The sequence below is a fragment of the Cervus elaphus genome, chromosome 9 (assembly GCF_910594005.1).
Source record: "Cervus elaphus chromosome 9, mCerEla1.1, whole genome shotgun sequence".
Lineage (NCBI taxonomy): Eukaryota > Metazoa > Chordata > Mammalia > Artiodactyla > Cervidae > Cervus > Cervus elaphus.
This window is the reverse complement of record NC_057823.1, coordinates 24,459,719-24,478,264: the sequence shown is the minus strand read 5'-3', so window position 1 is coordinate 24,478,264 and position 18,546 is coordinate 24,459,719. Positions and strand designations below refer to the sequence as shown.

Here is an 18,546-nt window from a genome sequence, read left to right as displayed (position 1 = left end):
TTCTGTGCAGTTGTGTGTGTGTGTGCTCAGTTGCTCAGTCACATCCAACTCTTCGAAATTCTCCTGGCAAAAATACTGGGGTGGGTTGCTGTTCCCTTCTCCTGGGGATGTTCTGGACTCAGGGATTGAACCCAGGTCTCCCACATTGTCGGCAGATTCTATACCATCTGAGCCACAGGGAAGCCCATAGAAATACGAAAGACAGTGCTCGCTTCGGCAGCACATACACTAAAATTGGAACGATACAGAGAAGATTAGCATGGCCCCTGCGCAAGGATGACACGCAAATACTCAGCCGTTAAAAAGAATTCATTTGAACCAGTCCTAATGAGATGGATGAAACTGGAGCCCCTTATACAGAGTGAAGTAAGCCAGAAAGATAAAGAACATTACAGCATACTAACGCATATATATGGAATTTAGAAAGATGGTAACGATAACCCTATATGCAAAACAGAAAAAGAGACACAGAAATACAGAACAGACTATTGAACTCTGTGGGAGAATGTGAGGGTGGGATATTTCAAAAGAACAGCATGTATACTATATATGGTGAAACAGATCCCCAGCCCAGGTGGGATGCATGAGACAAGTGCTCGGGCCTGGTGCACTGGGAAGACCCAGAGGAATCGGGTGGAGAGGGAGGTGGGAGGGGGAATCGGGATGGGGAATACGTGTAAATCTATGGCTGATTCATATCAATGTATGACAAAACCCACTGAAATGTTGTGAAGTAATTAGCCTCCAACTAATAAAAAATTTAAAAAAAAAAAAAAAAAGAAATACGAAAGACAGAGCAAAGGAAATGGAGGAATAATTCAGATTTTTAAAATAATGAAAAGTTTTCTACCACAGATCAAAGTGAAAACAGGAGTGTACCCTATAATATTTTCCTATTCTTGGCAAATAGTTCCTGCCTCCAGACTTCCCTAAACACTCTTCTAAATTCCAGAAGCCTAGTGTTTGCCAAGGAGAATTAGTCTGCTTAATATCTAGAATAATGATGGTGAACATGTTGGGCAGAGGGTCTTCTCTGTCAGGTGGTAAGTAGCACAAGAAATCTTTCCCCTGGGTGTTTGTCACTTATTTTCCTAAAGGACTTTTAAAAAAAATTTATTTATTTTAATTGGAGGCTAATTACTTCACAATATTGTAGTGGGTCTTGCCATACATTGACATGAATCAGCCATGGGTGTACATGTATTCCCCACCTAAAGGACTTTTTAAGGTGACAGAAAGAGGCATGATGCAATTCAGCACTAACAATACCTTATGTTGTGTGCCGTTGCTATAAAAGCACTTTGGAAAAATACATCTATATTTTCATTTGATTCTCATAAAAGTCTTATGAGATTGAGAAAGGATGCCCAGGATGACACATCAGAGGTTTCTCAGCAGAAATCATAGCTGCCTGGAGTCTCAGGCAGACCCACCCCAGAAGGTCTCACCTTGGGAAGAACAGGCCTCATTTTAAGCACAGGTGTGCAAGAGGCTGCCAGAGACACTGGGACATCATCTCTCTGCTGGGCCAGCCAGAAGGCAACAGTCAAGAACCAGACTGACTCTTCACCCCAGGAGTCTCACATGAGAAACTCTTTTCATGGATGCGTAGGGAAGATGTGGAAATAAACCTTATACCTCAAGGAGAGTTTGCTGAATGCATGCAGCGGTGTCAGTATTTCCCAGGCTGGTCTACTGAGCCTTCAGAACTACTTTATTCATAATCATATAACCTTTGATTATGAACAAAATAGTTCTGAAAAAAAAAATGTCATCTTAGAATTGCCTTCCCCTAGATGAAACAGCATTAAAATGTAAAAACCTATGAGTTTTTTTTTTTTTCACCAAAATGAACCAAACAAGAAAGCAGCATAACTTAATACACTTTAGAAACTGGTGGAAGGAAAGAAATAGAAGATTCTAACATTGCCCCTCAACTCTTCAGCCATACTATGAATAAAAAATCATCAACATCTGAAACAGTCTCTACTTACTCCCACATCTGACAAATAGCAAACTGGGTGAAGGTCTCTATTTCCCTATTCAAAGATTTTTGGCAACTACCATAGAAGTTGGCAACTACCAACGAGGCTAATCACTCTGAAAGAAGTGAGACCTGTTTGGGACTTCCCCTGTGGCTCCAGTGCCAGGGACGTGGGTTTGACCCCTGGTTGGGGAACTAATCCTGCATGTTGCCAAGCATGGCCAAAAAAAAAAAGAAGTGAGACCTGTTCAATGAGAAATGGTAAAGGGAGTCCTTTGGGCTGAAATGAAAGAACAACACTAACATAAAAACACGTGAAAGAATAAAGAATACAGATAAACTGGAACTAACTAATAAATATAAAAGACTGTGTTAATGAGAGTGAGGAAATCACTACCAATAAGAGAATACTATAAACAATCACATGCAAACAAATTAGATAAGCTAGATGAACTGGACAAATTCCTGCAAACACACAAATTATCAAAATTGTCTTAAGGAGAAATAAAATCGGAGCAGACTTTGAATTAATAAACAACCTCCCAACAAAAAAAAGCCCAGATCAAATGGCTTCACTGGTGAATCTACCAAGCATTTAAAGAATTAATACCAATCCTTCTCAACTTCTTCCCAAAAGTAGAAGACACTTCCTAATTCATTCTATGAGGCCAGCATTATTCTGAGACCAAATCCTGACAAAGACATCAGAAGAAATCTATAGATCAATATCCCTTATGAAAATAGATGTAAAATACTCTACACAATACCAGCAAGCCAAATTCTGCAGTATAATAAGAGGATTACATATTTGACCAAGTGGGATTTATCCCAGGAATACAAAGGTAGTTTAATGTACAAACATTAATCAATGTAATACAGCACATTAACAGAATGAAGGTTTTAAAAAGTGATGATATAAATTGATGCAGAAAATCATTTAACAGGGAATTCCCAGATTATCCAGTGGTTAGGGCTCCGTGCTTCCACTGCAGGGGGCATGGGTTCAATCACTGGTCAGGGAACTAAGATCCCACAAACTACACAGCTGAAAAAAAACCCAAATCATTTGATAATATGCAACACCTTTTCTTGACACACACACAAAAAAAGGACAAAACACTCAACAAACTAGAAATAGAACTCCTTCAATGTGATAAATGGAGAAGGCAATGGCACCCCACTCTAGTACTCTTGCCTGGAAAATCCCATGGATGGAGGAGCCTGGTAGGCTGCAGTCCATGGACACGACTGAGCGACTTCACTTTCACTTTTCACTTTCATGCACTGGAGAAGGAAATGGCAACCCACTCCAGTGTTCTTGCCTGGAGAATCCCAGGGACGGGGGAGCCTGGTGGGCTGCCGTCTATGGGGTCGCACAGAGCCGGACACGACTGAAGCAACTTAGCAGCAGCAGCAGCAATTTGATAAATGACCTCTATAAAAACCCCATAGCTAATGCTATACTCACTGGTGAAACTGAAAGTTCATCCCCTAAGATAAGTAACATGACAAGGATGTTCATCTGGCCATTTCTGCTCAATACCGTGCAGGGAGTTCTGACCATAGTAATAATTAGGCAAGAAGAACTAAAACGTAGCCAAAGTGAGAAGAATAAAATGAAGCTACAGTATTGAAAACACTGTGGTACTGGCAGAAAGACGGATATATAGACCAACGAAACAGAATAGAGAGCCTCAAAACAAAGGAAGGACAGTCTTTTCAACAATGGTGCTTCCAAAACTGGGTGGGTGTGTGTGTGTGTGTGTGTGTGTGTGTGTGTGTGTGCTCAGTTGTGTCCAACTCTCTGCAACCTCATGGACTGTGTAATCCACCAGGCTCCTCTGTCCATGGAATTTTCCAGGCAGGGATACTGGAGTGGGTTGTCATTTCCTACTCCAGGGGATCTTCCCAACCCAGTGATTAAGCATGTGTCTCTTGCATCTCCTGCATTGGCCGGTAGGGTTACTTTAGTGAAGTGAAGTCACTCAATCGTGTCAGAGTCTTTGCTACCCTATGGACTGTAGCCTACCAGGCTTCTCCGCCCATGGGATTTTCCAGGCAAGAGTACCAGAGTGGGTTGCCATTTCCTTCTCCAGGGGATCTTCCCAACCCAGGGATTGAACCCAGGTCTCCTGCATTGACAGGTGGATTCTTTACCACTGAGTCAGCAGGGAAGCTTGATATTGGATGGTATGGGCAACAAAGGAATAGATAAGTTGGACTTCATCAAAATGAAAAACTTTTGTTGTATGTTGATTATATCTCAATCAAGCTGGGGAGGGTAAGTTTTGTGTATCGCCCAATATTTTGTCCTTGGTATAGGACATTACCAAGAGATAAAAAGCAACCTACAGAATGGGAAAAAATATTTGCAAATCATATATCTAATACAGGGTTAATATCCAAAATATATAAGGAACTCTGACAACTCAACAATTTAAAAAAAATTTTAATGGGCAAAAGATTTGAGGAGACATTTCTTCAAACAAGATATACAAACGGCCAATAAGCACATGAAAAGATGTGTTAGGCATGAAACATGTGTTAGAACACGAAAAGATTTGCATTAGGGAAATGCAAATCAAAACCACAATAAGATACCACTTCACACCCAATAGGATGGCTGTTATTAAAAACAAAACAGCATTGGTGAGGATGTGGGGAAACTGGAACCCTTGTGCATTGCTAGTGGGAATATAAAATAGTACAGCTACTATGGAAAACAGCATGGCCTTTCCTCAAAAAAAAAAACAAAACAACCCAAACAGAGTTACTATATGATCCAGAAACTCTACTTCTAGTTATGAAAGTGACAGTGAAAGTCACTCAGTCATGTCTGACTCTTTGCAACCCTATGGCCTATACAGTCCACAGAATTTTCCAGGCCAGAATGCTGGAGTAGGTAGGTGTTCCCTTCTCCAGAGGATCCTCCCAACCCAGGGATTGAACCCAGGTCTCCCACATTGCAGGTGGATTCTTTACCAGCTGAGCCACAAGGGAAGCCCACTTCTAGGTATAAGTCCAAACAAATTGAAAGCACACAGTTAAATATATTTGTACAACTATATTTATAGCAGTATTATTTACAATAGACAAAAGGTGGAAACAACCCAAGTTTCCATTAACAGATGGGTGGATAAACAAACTGTGGTATGTATACACAATGAAATACTATTTAGCCTTAAGAAGGACTAAAATTATGAGACGTGCTATAGCATGGAGGAGCCATAAAAACACTGTTAAGGGAAATAAACCAGACACAAAAGGACAAATACTATATGAATTCATTTATATTAGGTACCTAGAATACTCAAATTACTAGAGACAAAAAACGAATAATGGTGACCATGGGCCGAGGAGGAAGAGGTCATGGAAAATACTGTTTAGTGAGTAAATAGTTTCAGCTTGAGATGATAAAAACACCATCACCATTCTGGAGATGGATGGCGGTGTTGACTGCACAATTTGAATGTACATAATGCCACTGAATTGCATACTCAAAAATGGTTAAAATGGTAAATTTTATGTTACATATATTTTACCACAATAATTTTAAAAGAATTGTTCAAGTATAATGGAAATAAATATTCTCAAATGCGAAATTCAAGCAATAAGGTACCCATAAATCCTTTTTGAAGGAAATTATCTAAAAATTAAATCCAGCCCATTGCCAAAGGAATCCATTTGCAACTCATATTTTGTTGTTGTTCAGTCACTAAGTCATATCTGACTCTTTGCAACCCCATAGATTGCAGCACGCCAGTCCTTCCTTCCCTGTCCTTCCCTATCTCCTGGAGTTTGCTCAAACTAATGTCGACTGAGGCGGTCATGCCATCCAACCATCTCATTCTCTGCCACCTCCTTTTCCTCCTGCCCTCAGTCTTTCCCAGCATCAGGGACTTTTCCAATGAGTCGGCTCGCCACATCAGTTGGCCAAAGTACTGGAGCTTCAGCTCCAGCATCAGCCCTTCCAATGAATCAGTTCAGTTCAGTTGATCAGTCGTCTCCCAAGCTTTGCGACCCCATGGACTGCAGCACACCAGGCTTCCCTGTCCATCACCAACTCCTGGAGCTTGTTCACTCATGTCCACTGAGTCGATGATGCCATCCAACCATCTCGTCCTCTGTTGTCTCCTTCTCCGCCTTCAATCTTTCCCAGCATCAGGGTCTTTTCCAATGAGTCAGTTCTTCACAACAGGTATCCAAAGCTGTTGAAGCTATTGGAGCTTCAGCTTCAGCATCAGTCCTTCCAATGAATATTCAGAGTTGATTTCCTTTAGGATTGACTGGTGTGATTTGCAGCACCACAATTTGAAAACATCAATTCTTCAGCACTCAGTCTTCTTTATGATCCAACTCTCACATCTGTACATGACTACTAGAAAAACCATAGCTTTGACTTCTGGATCTTTGTCAGCAAAATGATGTCTCTGCTTTTAATACACTATTTAGGTTTGTCATAGCTTTTCTTCCAAGCAGCAAGGCATCTTTTAATTTCATGGCTGCAGTCACCACCCACAGTGATTTTGGAGCCTAAGAAAGTAAAATCTGTTACCGTTTCCACTTTTTCCCCATCTCTTTGCCATGAAGTGATAGGAAGGGATGCTCTGATCAGAGTTTTTTGAATGCTGAGTTGTAAGCCAGCTTTTTCACTCTCCTCTTTCACCTTCACCAAGAAGCTCTTTAGTTCCTCTTCACTTTCTGTCATTAGAGTGGTATCATCTGCACATCTAAGGTTGTTGATATTTCTCCCTGATTCTAGCTTGTGATTCATCCAGCCTGGCATTTCGCATGATATACTTTGCATATAACTTAAATGAGCAGGGTGACAATATACAGCTTTGACATACTCCCTTCCCAATTTTGAATCAGTCTGTTGTTTCATGTCTGGTTCAAACTTCTTGTTGCTTCTTGTCCTGCACACAGGTTTCTCAGGAGACAGGTAAAGTGGTTTGGCATTCTCATCTCTTTAAGAATTTTCCCCAGTTTACTGTGATCCACATAGTCAAGGCTTGAGCGTACCAATGAAGCAGATGGTTTTCTGGAATTCCCTTGCTATCTCTATAATCCAACAGATGTTGGCAGTGCGATCTCTGGTTCCTTTGCCTTTTCTAATCCAGCTTGTAAATCTGGAATTTCTTGGTTCACGTACTGCTGAAGCCTAGCTTGAAGGATTTTGAGCATTACCTTGCTAGTATGTGAAATGAGCGCAAGTAGACAGTAGTTTGAACCTTCTTTAGCATTGCCTTTCTTTGGAACTGGAATGAAAACTGACCTTTTCTAGTCCTATGGTCACTGCTGAATTTTCCAAATTTGCTGGCATATTGAGTGCAGCACTTTCACAGCATCATCTTTAAGGATTTGAAATAGCTCAGCTGAAATTCCATCTCCTCCACTAGCTTTGTTCATAGAAATGCTTCCTAAGACCCACTTGACTTCACACTCCAGGATGTCTGCACCTCATATAACAAAGAGCTAATTTACCTAGTACAGAAAGATCTACTACAATAATAGAATAAAAAATAAGAAATCAACAACCCCAATAGAAAATTGCTCAAGAAATAAAAACAATCTGTATTGACTGTACTGGGTCTTCAATGCTGTCAGGCATTTCTCCAGTTGCAGTGTCCGGGCTTCTCGCTGTAGTGGCCTCTCTTGTAGCAGAGCACTGGCTTGAGGGCACTGAGGCTTCAGTAATTGCAGCTCCTGGGCTCTAGAGCACAGGCTCAGTAGTTGTGGTTCATGGGCTTAGCTGCTCCACGGCATGTGGGATCTTCCCGGATCAGGGATCAAAGCTGCAGTGGCAGGCAGATTCTTTACCACTGTGGCACCAGTGTGTGCTAAGTTGCTTCAGCTGCGTCTGACTCTTTGCGACATTGTGGACTGCAGCCTGCCAGGCTTCTCTGTCCATGAGATTCTCCAGGCAAGAATACCGGAGTGGGTTGCCATTTCTTTCTATAGGGGATCTTCCCGACCCAGGGATCACACTTAAGTCTCTCATGTCTTCTGCATTGGCAGGCAGGTTCTTTACCACTAATGCCACTTGGGAAGCCCTAGAGATAACTTTTACACCTATGAGAAGATTCTGTACCTCTCTCCTAATAAGAGAAGTAGAAATGAAAACTATACTGTCTATTCCTCCTTCTCTCTGAATAAGTGCAAAGAAAAACCTATCTAACAATATTTTCCTAATATTAGTAGTTGTACTTTTTAGATAGAAGGATTTGTGGAGCTTTTAACACATTTATTGTTGTATTTGCTATAGTGTTTATATTTCTTATGATGAGCATGTATACATTTTTAAGCAGTTTTAGTTAAAAAACAAAACTGGAAGTAAATGTGCAAGATGAAAATGAGGATGGATTATTTTCTTCTGTGTACTTTTCAGTATTTTTTAAACTCCTCCCACCCAACCCCCAAGCTTTCACAAATTTTAATGTATTTCAACTCCTGATATGACACACTTTCAGTTTTATATTTCTTTTTGTCACTCCTGCCTTCATATATACATTGTCCTCCTTCACCTCTGATTATCCTAACTCCACCCATGTTCAAAGTTTAACTCAAAGCACATCCTCTCCTGGGAGGCACTATAGCTACAGCTAAGTGTCCACACCAAAGCAGATATGTGGTCCCTGAGATCCAAAAGCAGGCTTCTCCACTTACTAGTTCTATAAGTTTGAGCAACTCACTTCACCATTCTGAGACTCAATTTCCTCAGTTATTGAATAGGTGGTCTATTGTAACCTATCTCATTAGGTTTTTATAAGGATTCAATTGGATCATGCGTGTAAAGTACGTAGCAGAACTAAATTTGTGTTGATAACAATATTGCTATTTCTCCTCCCTCCAATGTAATTTTTGAGTCTACAAATAATCTTTATTTTCTGTTTGGTTTCATGAAGGGAATTATAACTACCTTTGGGAGAAAAAGACAGATCTTCTAACCCTAGAGTACTTAAGCAGTACATTCACTTTACATTTGGTCATTTTTCAACAAATACTTTTACTCATTCATTCGTTAATGAGAGACAGACCTCTCAGGAAAATATATTTCAAGAAATATGTCTACTTCACACAGACTTCTTTTTCTTTTTAGTCCAAGTGGACTAATGGTATCTAGGCTTCTCAAAAGCTAGGTAACAAAACATGTAAACTCACCTACAGTCAGCCTGCACACTTCACAGTGAGATGGGTATGGGTTGTCTGGGATCTGGGATTAGTGAAGAAATTGTTTGTCCTTTGAGAAAGCGCAGTAGTAGTCATGGTCTGTGTTCAAGCCTGCTTCAGTAGGATAAGCCAGTGTTGGACCTAAAGAGCTCTGCCCTCTCACAGGTGATTCACTCCAACAGGCATCCTCTGGGGCCAGGTCATCCTATGCCACCAAGCTCTCCAAGGGAAACTTGCTCAGGAAGAAAGATATCAGAGCAGGAGTGATTTTTGGTGTGCTAACTTATTTTTCGCACAGAATGACAGAGATTTCCATCTGTACTGCCAAATGTATGTCTTTCCCTTTGGGAACACTTATAAAAGACTTCTTTTTCCCAGAAAACCAGGGTCACCTACAGAAAAATAATTTACCTTCGATTATTCAAGAATAATTGCTCACTCCTTTCTATTTTTGATTCTTGCCTCCTCCTCAAGAAGGTTGAAAGTTATTTTTGCTATTGGTTGGTCATATTTCTGTAGAGACCAATAGTTACAGTACTGAGTTCTAAACTGAGGTTTGGAGATTATCCATGGAACAAACATATTATAAAGAAGATACCAGCTCACACAGAGGACACAGCTGATAGTTTCATAGTAGAGCAGAATATATCTTATGAATGGGAAAGTGGATAGAGAGGTCCCCTACCCACCTGACACCTCACCCGACGTGGGCAGAACTGAAGTCCTCCAAAATAGGGTCCTTTTCCAGACTCTCCAGCTCAGAGAAGGGCACTGTTGTGTCTGAGTCCTCCTAGAGCAGGTGACAAAATGGAATTAAATGTGTGAGCTTAATGGGGAAAGTGCTCATGAAGGGTTAAGAGGAGAGGGAGCGAGAAAAGGCAGAAAGACTCAGATGATGATGCAGGTATGTCGCCTTATGAAAGAGGAGAGGGAAGAAGGGGGACTAGGTAGAAAGAGCCTCAGACTGCAAAGCAGTTCTGGGAAAGTGCTGGCCACACTTACAGGACGTCTCAGAATACAGATTCGTTGTTGGAGTCCCACCTCGGGCAGAAATGGCCTGGCTCTGGTATCCGCCCTGTGATGGTTCATTGACTGGCAGCAGCCAGAGTGTGAGGCCTTGTGTGAACACTGCAGTGGATCTAAAGGTGCAGTGGCTCCAGGCTCACAGCCATGTTTATCATAGAAAGGGGCTTTTTTTTTTTTTAATTTATTTTTTATTGTGCTGGGTTTTGTTGTTGAGAGAGCTTTTCTCTAGTTACAGAGGGCGGGGGCTACCCTCATTGCAGTGACTTCTCTTCATGTGAAGCACAGGCTCTAGGGCACCCAGCCTCAGTAGTGGAGGCACATGGGCTCAGTATATTTGTGGGTCCTGGGTTCTACAGCACAGGCTTAGTTGCTCCGCAGAATGTGGGACCGTCCTGGATCAGGGATCAAACCCATGTCTCCTGCACTAGCAAGCAGATTCCTTACCACTGAGACACCAGGGAAGCCCTAGAAGGGGCTCTTGAAGAGAGAGCTGAATACCTACATAGCTGCCAGAATCAGTCATTCAATTATGTAACCTGGGAGTCATGTATGGTATCTTCTTCTCTCTTATCTCTGTGACCCAATCCATTGGTATGTTCCTGGTATCCATTTTATCTCCTAAACAGCTCTCACATCTGTCCATTTCTCTCCATCTCCTCTACCACTACCACCATCATCTTGCTCCCAACTGGTGACTATCTTTCAATCCATTCACCACACAGCAGACAATCTTTCCAAAACACAAGTCAGATGATATAACTCCTTGCTTAAACAACATCAGTGCTCATGGGATAAAGACCTAAATCCTTAGCATGACCTTCAAGGCTCTACCTGATATGGCTTCTGCCTTGCTCTCCAGCCTCCTGGGACTTGGGTTCTCCTAACTGCTCAATTGACCCTTTGGGGTATCAGGTAGATAATGGTTCAGATTCCACCCACTTCCAGTTCTTCAAATGCTCCAGGTTGGTTCTTTCCTGCCTTGGGACCTTTGCACATGCTTTCTTTCACTGATTATCTCTTCTCCAACCCCATCTCCTTTACCCAGTTAACTAATCCTCATTCTTCCTCCCAGTTCAAACAACCCTTCATCTAAACAAACTTCTCTGACTCTCTTCCTCCCCCCAGGGAAGTTCAAATCCTACTCATAGAATCAAATTCCCTTTGTAACATTTAGGACAGTAGTCTATAATTGACTGACTATTTGATTGTCTGACTACATCACTAAATTGTGTTTCCTAAGGGCAGAGACTGTCTATTTTCACTCATTATTGAATCCCCAGGATTAGCAGAGTGGCTGCATTTTGTAGTTGCCACAAAACACTTTTTGAATGACTGAAGTATCTAAAAGATTTAAAAATTTTTTTTACTTTTTATTTGAATCACACACCAGGTGTTTTCTTTTCTAACCATGTATTTCCATTTATATTGTTCTCTATCTATATTGCATTATCTCCATCCCCACCTCCATTCCTACTCTCTGACCATGATAAAATTTCTGAGCTCTGACCATGGACTTAGATTTTGGGTCTTCATTGATGAGTACTGCAGGCTTGGATAAAGTGCTTATTGCAGAACTTGCTATTGCACAATATTTTATTCTAGAGTTAGAAGGTCAGGGAGGGTAAGAAAATAAAGTGAGTTACCCCCAAAGAGCTGGAACACACAATTAGATTATAAATCAAATCAATCAGAGCAAAGACAGGCTTCCATAAAAAGAAAGGAGGACTCCAGGACCTAAAAGGCCTAACAATACTGTTATTCAGTAAGGCCTTAATTTATCTAAAAAAGGAATGTGAGCATCTGAGAAGGAGCAGCCCATGAAGCATAAAAAAAATTTGAGGGTCAATCGGGTACCATTCCAAGGAGAAGGGCCAGCCAGGCCAGGAGGAATGAGTGCCCAGTCCTCCCAGCAGGTCATTTGACCTTTGGTGTGGAAGGAGACATAGCAGGCTACCCAAGGCTGTTATCATTAAACATTTAAGGCAGACAATTCACTTTTCCGATTCTCTGTCAAGCTCGCGAACCCACTTGCTAATGATTAGGCTCCAAATTGCACACTTACGAGAAGGTAATGAATTCATTAGGCAAACTCTAGAGTCCAGTTCTCTGGACAGTTTTGCTTCTCACAGGACCAGTTAGGCTCCAGATTTTGGAATCAGATGACCTTTATTTGAATCCTGACTCTACCACTTATATACACCCTAACTGTGGGATCTTGGGGATTTCCTTCATCTTTTTTCCCCAAATGAAAAAAGATCACAAGGTATCACATGACTGTAGAGAGAATTAAATGAGGCAATATATGTAATGTACTTAACATTAATGTACATGCAGAGTTCCAAAGAATAGCAAGGAGAGTAAGAAAGCCTTCCTCAGTGATCAATGCAAAGAAATAGAGGAAAACAATAGAATGGGAAAGACTAGAGATCTCTTCAAGAAAATTAGAGATACCAAGAGAACATTTCATGCAAAGATGGGCTCAATAAAGGACAGAAATGGTATGAACCTAACAGAAGCAGAAGATATTAAGAAGAGGTGGCAAGAATACACAGAAGGACTGTACAAGAAAGATCTTCACAACCCAGATAATCACAAAGGTGTGATCACTCCCACTCACCTAGAGCCGGACATCCTGGAGTGTGAAGTCAGGTAGGCCTTAGGAAGCATCACTGCGAACAAAGCTAGTGGAGGCAATGGAATTCCAGTTGAGCTATTTCAAATTCTAAAAGATGATGCTGTGAAAGTGCTGCACTCAGTATGTCAGCAAATTTGGAAAATTGAGCAGTGGCCACAGGACTGGGAAAGGTCAGTTTTCATTCCAATCCCAAAGAAAGGCAATGCCAAAAAATGTTCAAACTACTGCACAGTTGCACTCATCTCACATGCTAGTAAAGTAATGCTCAAAATTCTGCAAGCCAGGCTTCAGCAATATGTGAACCGTGAACTTCCAGATGTTCAAGCTGGTTTTAGAAAAGGCGGAGGAACCAGAGATCAAATTGCCAACATCCGCTGGATCATCAAAAAAGCAAGAGAGTTCCAGAAAAACATCTATTTCTGCTTTATTGACTATGCCAAAGCCTTTGACTGTGTGGATCACAATAAACTGTGGAAAATTCTGAAAGATGGGAATACCAGACCATCTGACCTGCCTCTTGAGAAACCTGTACGCAGACCAGGAAGCAACAGTTAGAACTGGACGTGGAACAGCAGGCTGGTTCCAAATAGGAAAAGGAGTACATCAAGGCTGTATGTTGTCACCCTGCTTATTTAACTTATATGCAGAGTACATCATGAGAAATACTGGGCTGGAGGAAGCACAAGCTGGAATCAAGATTGCCGGGAGAAATATCAATAACCTCGGATATGCAGGTGACACCACCCTTATGGCAGAAAGTGAAGAAGAACTAAAGAGCCTCTTGATGAAAGTGAAAGAGAAGAGTGAAACAGTTGGCTTAAAGCTCAACATTCAGAAAACCAAGATCATGGTATCCGGTCCCATCACTTCATGGCAAATAGTTAGGGGAACCAGTGGAAACAGTGGCTGACTTTATTTTTCTGGGCTCCAAAATCACTGCAGATGGTGATTGCAGCCATGAAATTAAAAGATGCTTACTCCTTGGAAGGAAAGTTATGACCAACCTAAACAGCATATTAAAAAGCAGAGACATTACTTTGCCAACAAAGGTCTGTCTCGTCAAGGCTATGGTTTTTCCAGTTGTCATGTATGGATGTGAGAGTTGGACTATAAAGAAAGCTGAGCACCGAAGAATTGATGCTTTTGAACTGTGGTGTTTGCAAAGACTCTTAAGAGTCCCCTGGACTGCAAGGAGATCCAACCAGTCCATCCTGAAGGAGATCAGTCCTGGGTGTACATTGGAAGGACTGATGTTGAAGCTGAAACTCCAATACTTTGGCCACCTGATGTGGACAGCTGATTCATTTGAAAAGACCCTGATGCTGGGAAAGATTGAGGGCAGGAGGAGAAGGGGATGACAGAGGATAAGATGGTTGGATGGCATCACCGACTCAATGGGCATGGGTTTGGGTGGCTCTGGGAGTTGGTGATGGACAGGGGGGTCTGGCGTGCTGCAGTTCATGGGGTCGCAAAGAGTCAGACACGACTGAGAGACTGAACTGAACTGAACTGAAGTGTCTAGCAAATAGTTAATGAAATCAGTTAGTTTGCATTCTGATTTTATACTTCGCTGATTTTTAATCAAAGCTGGAACACTGAAACGATGAAAGTTTTGATCCCACAAGGTCAAGGACCAAATCTAGACCTTGGGAAATCACCAAGACTCCAGGCTAGCCCTCACCTCCTGGCACCTCCCTGTTCCCATGGGTAACATCTATAAAAGGTAACCAGGATTTGACTTTATCTCCTAGTGTCTTTTCTTGTCTTTTCCCTGCCCCCTATCTCCCAGACATATTTCTTATGCAGAAGCAGATTTAGGTCTACTTTGCTGTTACAGAGTCAAGAATCATCGCCCTTTAACAAGGGAGAGGCTCCGAGGCTGTTTTGAATTTTTTTTTTTTTTTGCTTCACACTACACACTAAAAGCATCATCTTCCGGAGGCAGACATATGTTTTTCTAAGGTCATCATTTGGCCTGCCCCCATTCCTCACCTGCTCTTGAGGGAAACACTGCCAGGACACATAAAAAGCCACAACATCAGTCACAGATGAAGACCTCCATCGTACAGGGAACGTGCCTAAATTACACACAGGCAAACCAAAGTGACTCTGGCAGATTAAGCAGTTTGTTTTGTTTTTCTGTTCCAGTTATCAGACCACTCTGTGATAAAAACACCAAACAAACCCATGGTAAATTGTGTTTAGAGTATGGAGTCTTGACAGTGTATTTTGGTTTCTATGGAAGTGCCTACAGAAGTATTTTTCAGATGTCAGTGGCTGATGCTGGACAGAGCTGTAGAGACTTCTGTCAAACTTTGGAGCAGTGGCATAATTACAGGGGCTAATTGTCAGGCTCAGCGTGAGGTGCCCCCCAAAAAGACTGCAGTGTTCCCCCTCCCCCTCAGTTCTTCTAAGTCAAGGTAACACGGTTCAAACTTTGAAAACTTCAGCTGATCATTAGAGAATGTCTATCAAGCATCCAGAAAAACAACTTGATCACTGCCCTCACAGAACCCACCTAGAGCCTAATAGAAAATACCAAGTATTTTCTCCCTTATATAATTTAATTTAATTCCCACAACCCTGAGGTAGGTATGGTTTTTATCCCCATCCTACAGGAGAATAAACTAAGGCTAAAAGGAGTAAATATTTTTCTCTAAATCACCCAGCCAAAAATTGCCAGAATCTGTGCTCGATCGAACCTGGAATCTCTAAACCCTCGGGTATTGATGGGGACCACTTAGGCCAGGGGGTCCAAACCTTAAACTTGCAGTTTCAGTTTTCCTTATCAAACGAAGCGTTCCTCATCTCACAGGCATCACTGACTTTTAGTTCTCCGCTGACCCAGGATGAAGAGCCTGGTACCTCACGGTCAGGACCCGGCTGTAGCCTTGCTGGTGCCCCCAGCTCAGCCGAGGGACCAGTGCGCATGTCTGGGCTGGGGAGCGCCGGACCCCTGGGGTCTGCGAGCGAAACCCGCTCCAGTTCCCTCAGCGCCTCCAACGGGGACCCCTCAGTGACAGGCTCCCGGCCACTGAGGCCGGCACCCGCCTGCTCAGGCCAGAAACCCACGAAGCGCCGCGGGCAGTCAGGTTTCGGGCCGGCCTGCAGCCGCGAGGCCCCGGCGGGCGCTGAAACGAAAGGCAGATGAGGGAAACGGCGCCACGGGACCGAGGCGCCGCGGGCCTCGTAGCGGGCGAGGGAACGCTGCGCCGCCGCGACGTGCGCCAAGGGCTGGCTTAGCGTCTCAGGTGGACGCGGCTCCAGCCGGGACGCCGCCGGGACCGCCGAGCGCAGACCCGAGGCCTGGAGCCCCAGCCTCTGGCTGCCGGCCCGCGCCCCGCGTTCTCCGCGCACTCGGGCCCGCCTCTCGGCCGTTTTCGCTTTCGCTTTCTTGCCGAGAGCGTTGAGGAAAATGAAAGTGGCAGTGTCCAGAGCCTGCGCGGCAGCCGTCGGGGCGAGGGGCGCACCGTGCGGGGTGCCCAGCCTGGAGCGGGTGAGCCGGAGCCTCAGCCCGCACCCGGCGAGGTAAGCGCAGCTCCTTTCGCGGTCGCCTCGCGGGCTCCTCCTTGCGGACCGCGCGGGCGGGACGCCAGGCGGCCGTTGGACGCTGGCAGGCCCGGCTGGGGGTTCCTGCGGCGGGGTTGGGAGGGCTTGAGATGCGGCACTACTGGGGCTTTCGGGGCTCTGGTCCTCCAGGCCGGGCTGGAAGACCTGGGCGAGTCTCGGGCTAACGTGCCAAGGATCTGGCAGCCTGAGGTCGAGGTGGGGCGGGTGCAAGCCAGGCCACCCCTCCCAGCACACATTTTCTTTTCTGTAGAATGCCGCCCCGACCATCCCCCGTCCCGCCCCACCCCCACCCCCACCGAGTTTCGATAAAAATCAAAGTGGGGGGATGTATATAAAATGCTGAGAAAAGTGTCTCACCTGAGCCCAGCAGGGAGGAATTCATAATTTACCCCTTCTTACCTATCAAACTCCTCTGTTTCCGCACGCAGCCCCAAACCTCGCTTGTTTGGCTAAGTTTTTCAGATCTGGTGCACTTGCACGCACTTGGGATGCCCTCCAAGCTTGCGACTAGTCTCTTTTGGTCGTAGGTATGGAGAGGAGCTAGGCCAGGATGCCACCCGCTTCCCAAGGCTCTGTCCAGGTGAAAACGGGCTGACTCTTCAGGAGCCCCTATCCATGGCTGGCGGAAACGGTCAGGGGTGGGTGCACTGAAACTCAGTAGATCCCAGACAGGACGCTTTCTGTGCAGAGTCCGCCAGCAGAAGGGTGAAAGATGAACGCCCAGGTCTTGTATGCCCGCTCAGAATTGGGCTCCTCCTCAAGGCTGTTGGGACAGTCTCTGCTGTTGGGTGCCCCTCATTCCCTGGCAAGAGAATATATATATGCAAAACCAGTTGTGTAGATGAGCAAAGACACTAAATGTTAGGAGTAAAGTGACTAAATCTGCAGGCACTTGATTTGAGAGAAGATGGTTTTTGTAGGCAATACCAAGAACACCACCCCCCATTTTACTCAACTTTAGTCTAATCACATGTATCTGATCATAATACCCATTACTGAAAGAAAACTTGAATAACCTTAACTTTGAAAACAGCTTTAACCAAAGATATAGGTCCTTCCTAATTTTTAAAACATGCAGTTCCTCTTTTGTACTCTGCTTCAGGATGGTGGTGAGAATTCACTGTTTTTAGAAAATACCGCCTTTATCATGAGCCAGAGAATCAGATTCTTTGATTTTTGCAATGTACTTTCAACAAGCTGTTCCTTTTCTTCAGAATTCCATAATGTCTCTCTCTTCTCTCTCTCTCCTGTTAACTAAATTTAAGCTGTAATGCATGGTTCTCTCCCTTTCCTCTTCTGTCTGGGGGTGGAGAGAGAGAGCGTTGTAGTGGACACCATCCACAGCATGTTCACCCTGCCAGGTTCTTGCTTCCATGATGGTGAAAACTGAATGACTCCACTAAAGATCAGGCAAGCCTCTGTCTTCCCCAGTGCCTTCTTTTCTCCTGGCTTTATTATTCATTAGTTTAGCATGTGATGAACTTTTATTACATTTTTCAGAAGAAAATAATGCGTGGGATTTTATTTTCCTTAGGATGTCAGGACTTCAGAACTAAATTGCTCATACTCTTCAGTTAATGGCACACTCTAATCCTTGGTCTGTTTAGAATCATTTTGTTTTATTTTATTTCCTCCTTTTATCTTCCATTTCTCAACACCCTCACTCCCATACTTGCATACTTGGGCAGGCATGGTGACATATTTGTTCTTACATCTTTCCTTATATCTTCTCAGAAAATGTGTGTCTTTGGAAGGTATGTCATGTTTTGCTTTTGTTGTACTTATCTGAATAAAAGCCATTATGCTATAAATCTCATACTGTTTGCTTCTCTCTTTTTTTTTGGCCACATTGTGTGGCTTGTAGGATTTTACTTCCCGAGAATCAAACCTGGACCCTTGGCAGTGAGAATGAGGAGTCCTAACCACTGGACTGCTCATACTGTTTCTTTTTTTCCCTCAGCATCATGTTTTTAAGTCAAACCATCTTGATATATGTGAGTCTAATTCATTAGTCCTGGCTGTTGTGTACTTTTCTATCAAGAGTGTACACCACAAGTTCTTAACTAGTCTCCAGGGAATAGACATTAGGTGATCTTCATCTCCTTGCTTCCACAAACAGTACTGCACCAGAAGTTCTCCAGCAAGAAAGTCTCTGAGATAG

The 18,546-nt window shown here is 43.4% G+C and overlaps 2 protein-coding genes and 1 non-coding gene across 3 annotated transcripts in view; 2 read left to right on the top strand and 1 right to left on the bottom strand.

Moving 5' to 3' along the window:
- The first annotated feature begins 204 nt into the window (after positions 1-204).
- LOC122701106 lies at positions 205-312 on the top strand. Its single transcript, XR_006342954.1, has one exon. It is a non-coding gene; the product is annotated as a U6 spliceosomal RNA (small nuclear RNA).
- Positions 313-7,917: 7,605 nt separating this feature from the next.
- LOC122700733 lies at positions 7,918-16,652 on the bottom strand. Its single transcript, XM_043913800.1, has 2 exons — positions 15,576-16,652; positions 7,918-9,944 (listed from the first exon to the last, which is right to left on the bottom strand). The coding sequence occupies exon 1, from the start codon at positions 16,650-16,652 to the stop codon at positions 15,591-15,593; it is 1,062 nt and encodes a 353-aa protein (XP_043769735.1). The 3' UTR covers positions 7,918-9,944; positions 15,576-15,590.
- Positions 16,203-18,546, top strand: part of RAD50 (RAD50 double strand break repair protein) — a 248,484-nt gene continuing 246,140 nt past the window's right edge. The window contains exon 1 of the mRNA XM_043912145.1: positions 16,203-16,343. The gene's annotated coding sequence lies outside the window, so the exon portion shown is untranslated. The remainder of the gene's footprint in view (positions 16,344-18,546) is intronic.

Excerpts from the sequence above, each read along its gene's own strand:
- LOC122700733 (XM_043913800.1), bottom strand. The coding sequence starts at position 16,652 with ATGGTCGGGGCGGCATTCTACAGAAAAGAAAATGTGTGCTGGGAGGGG.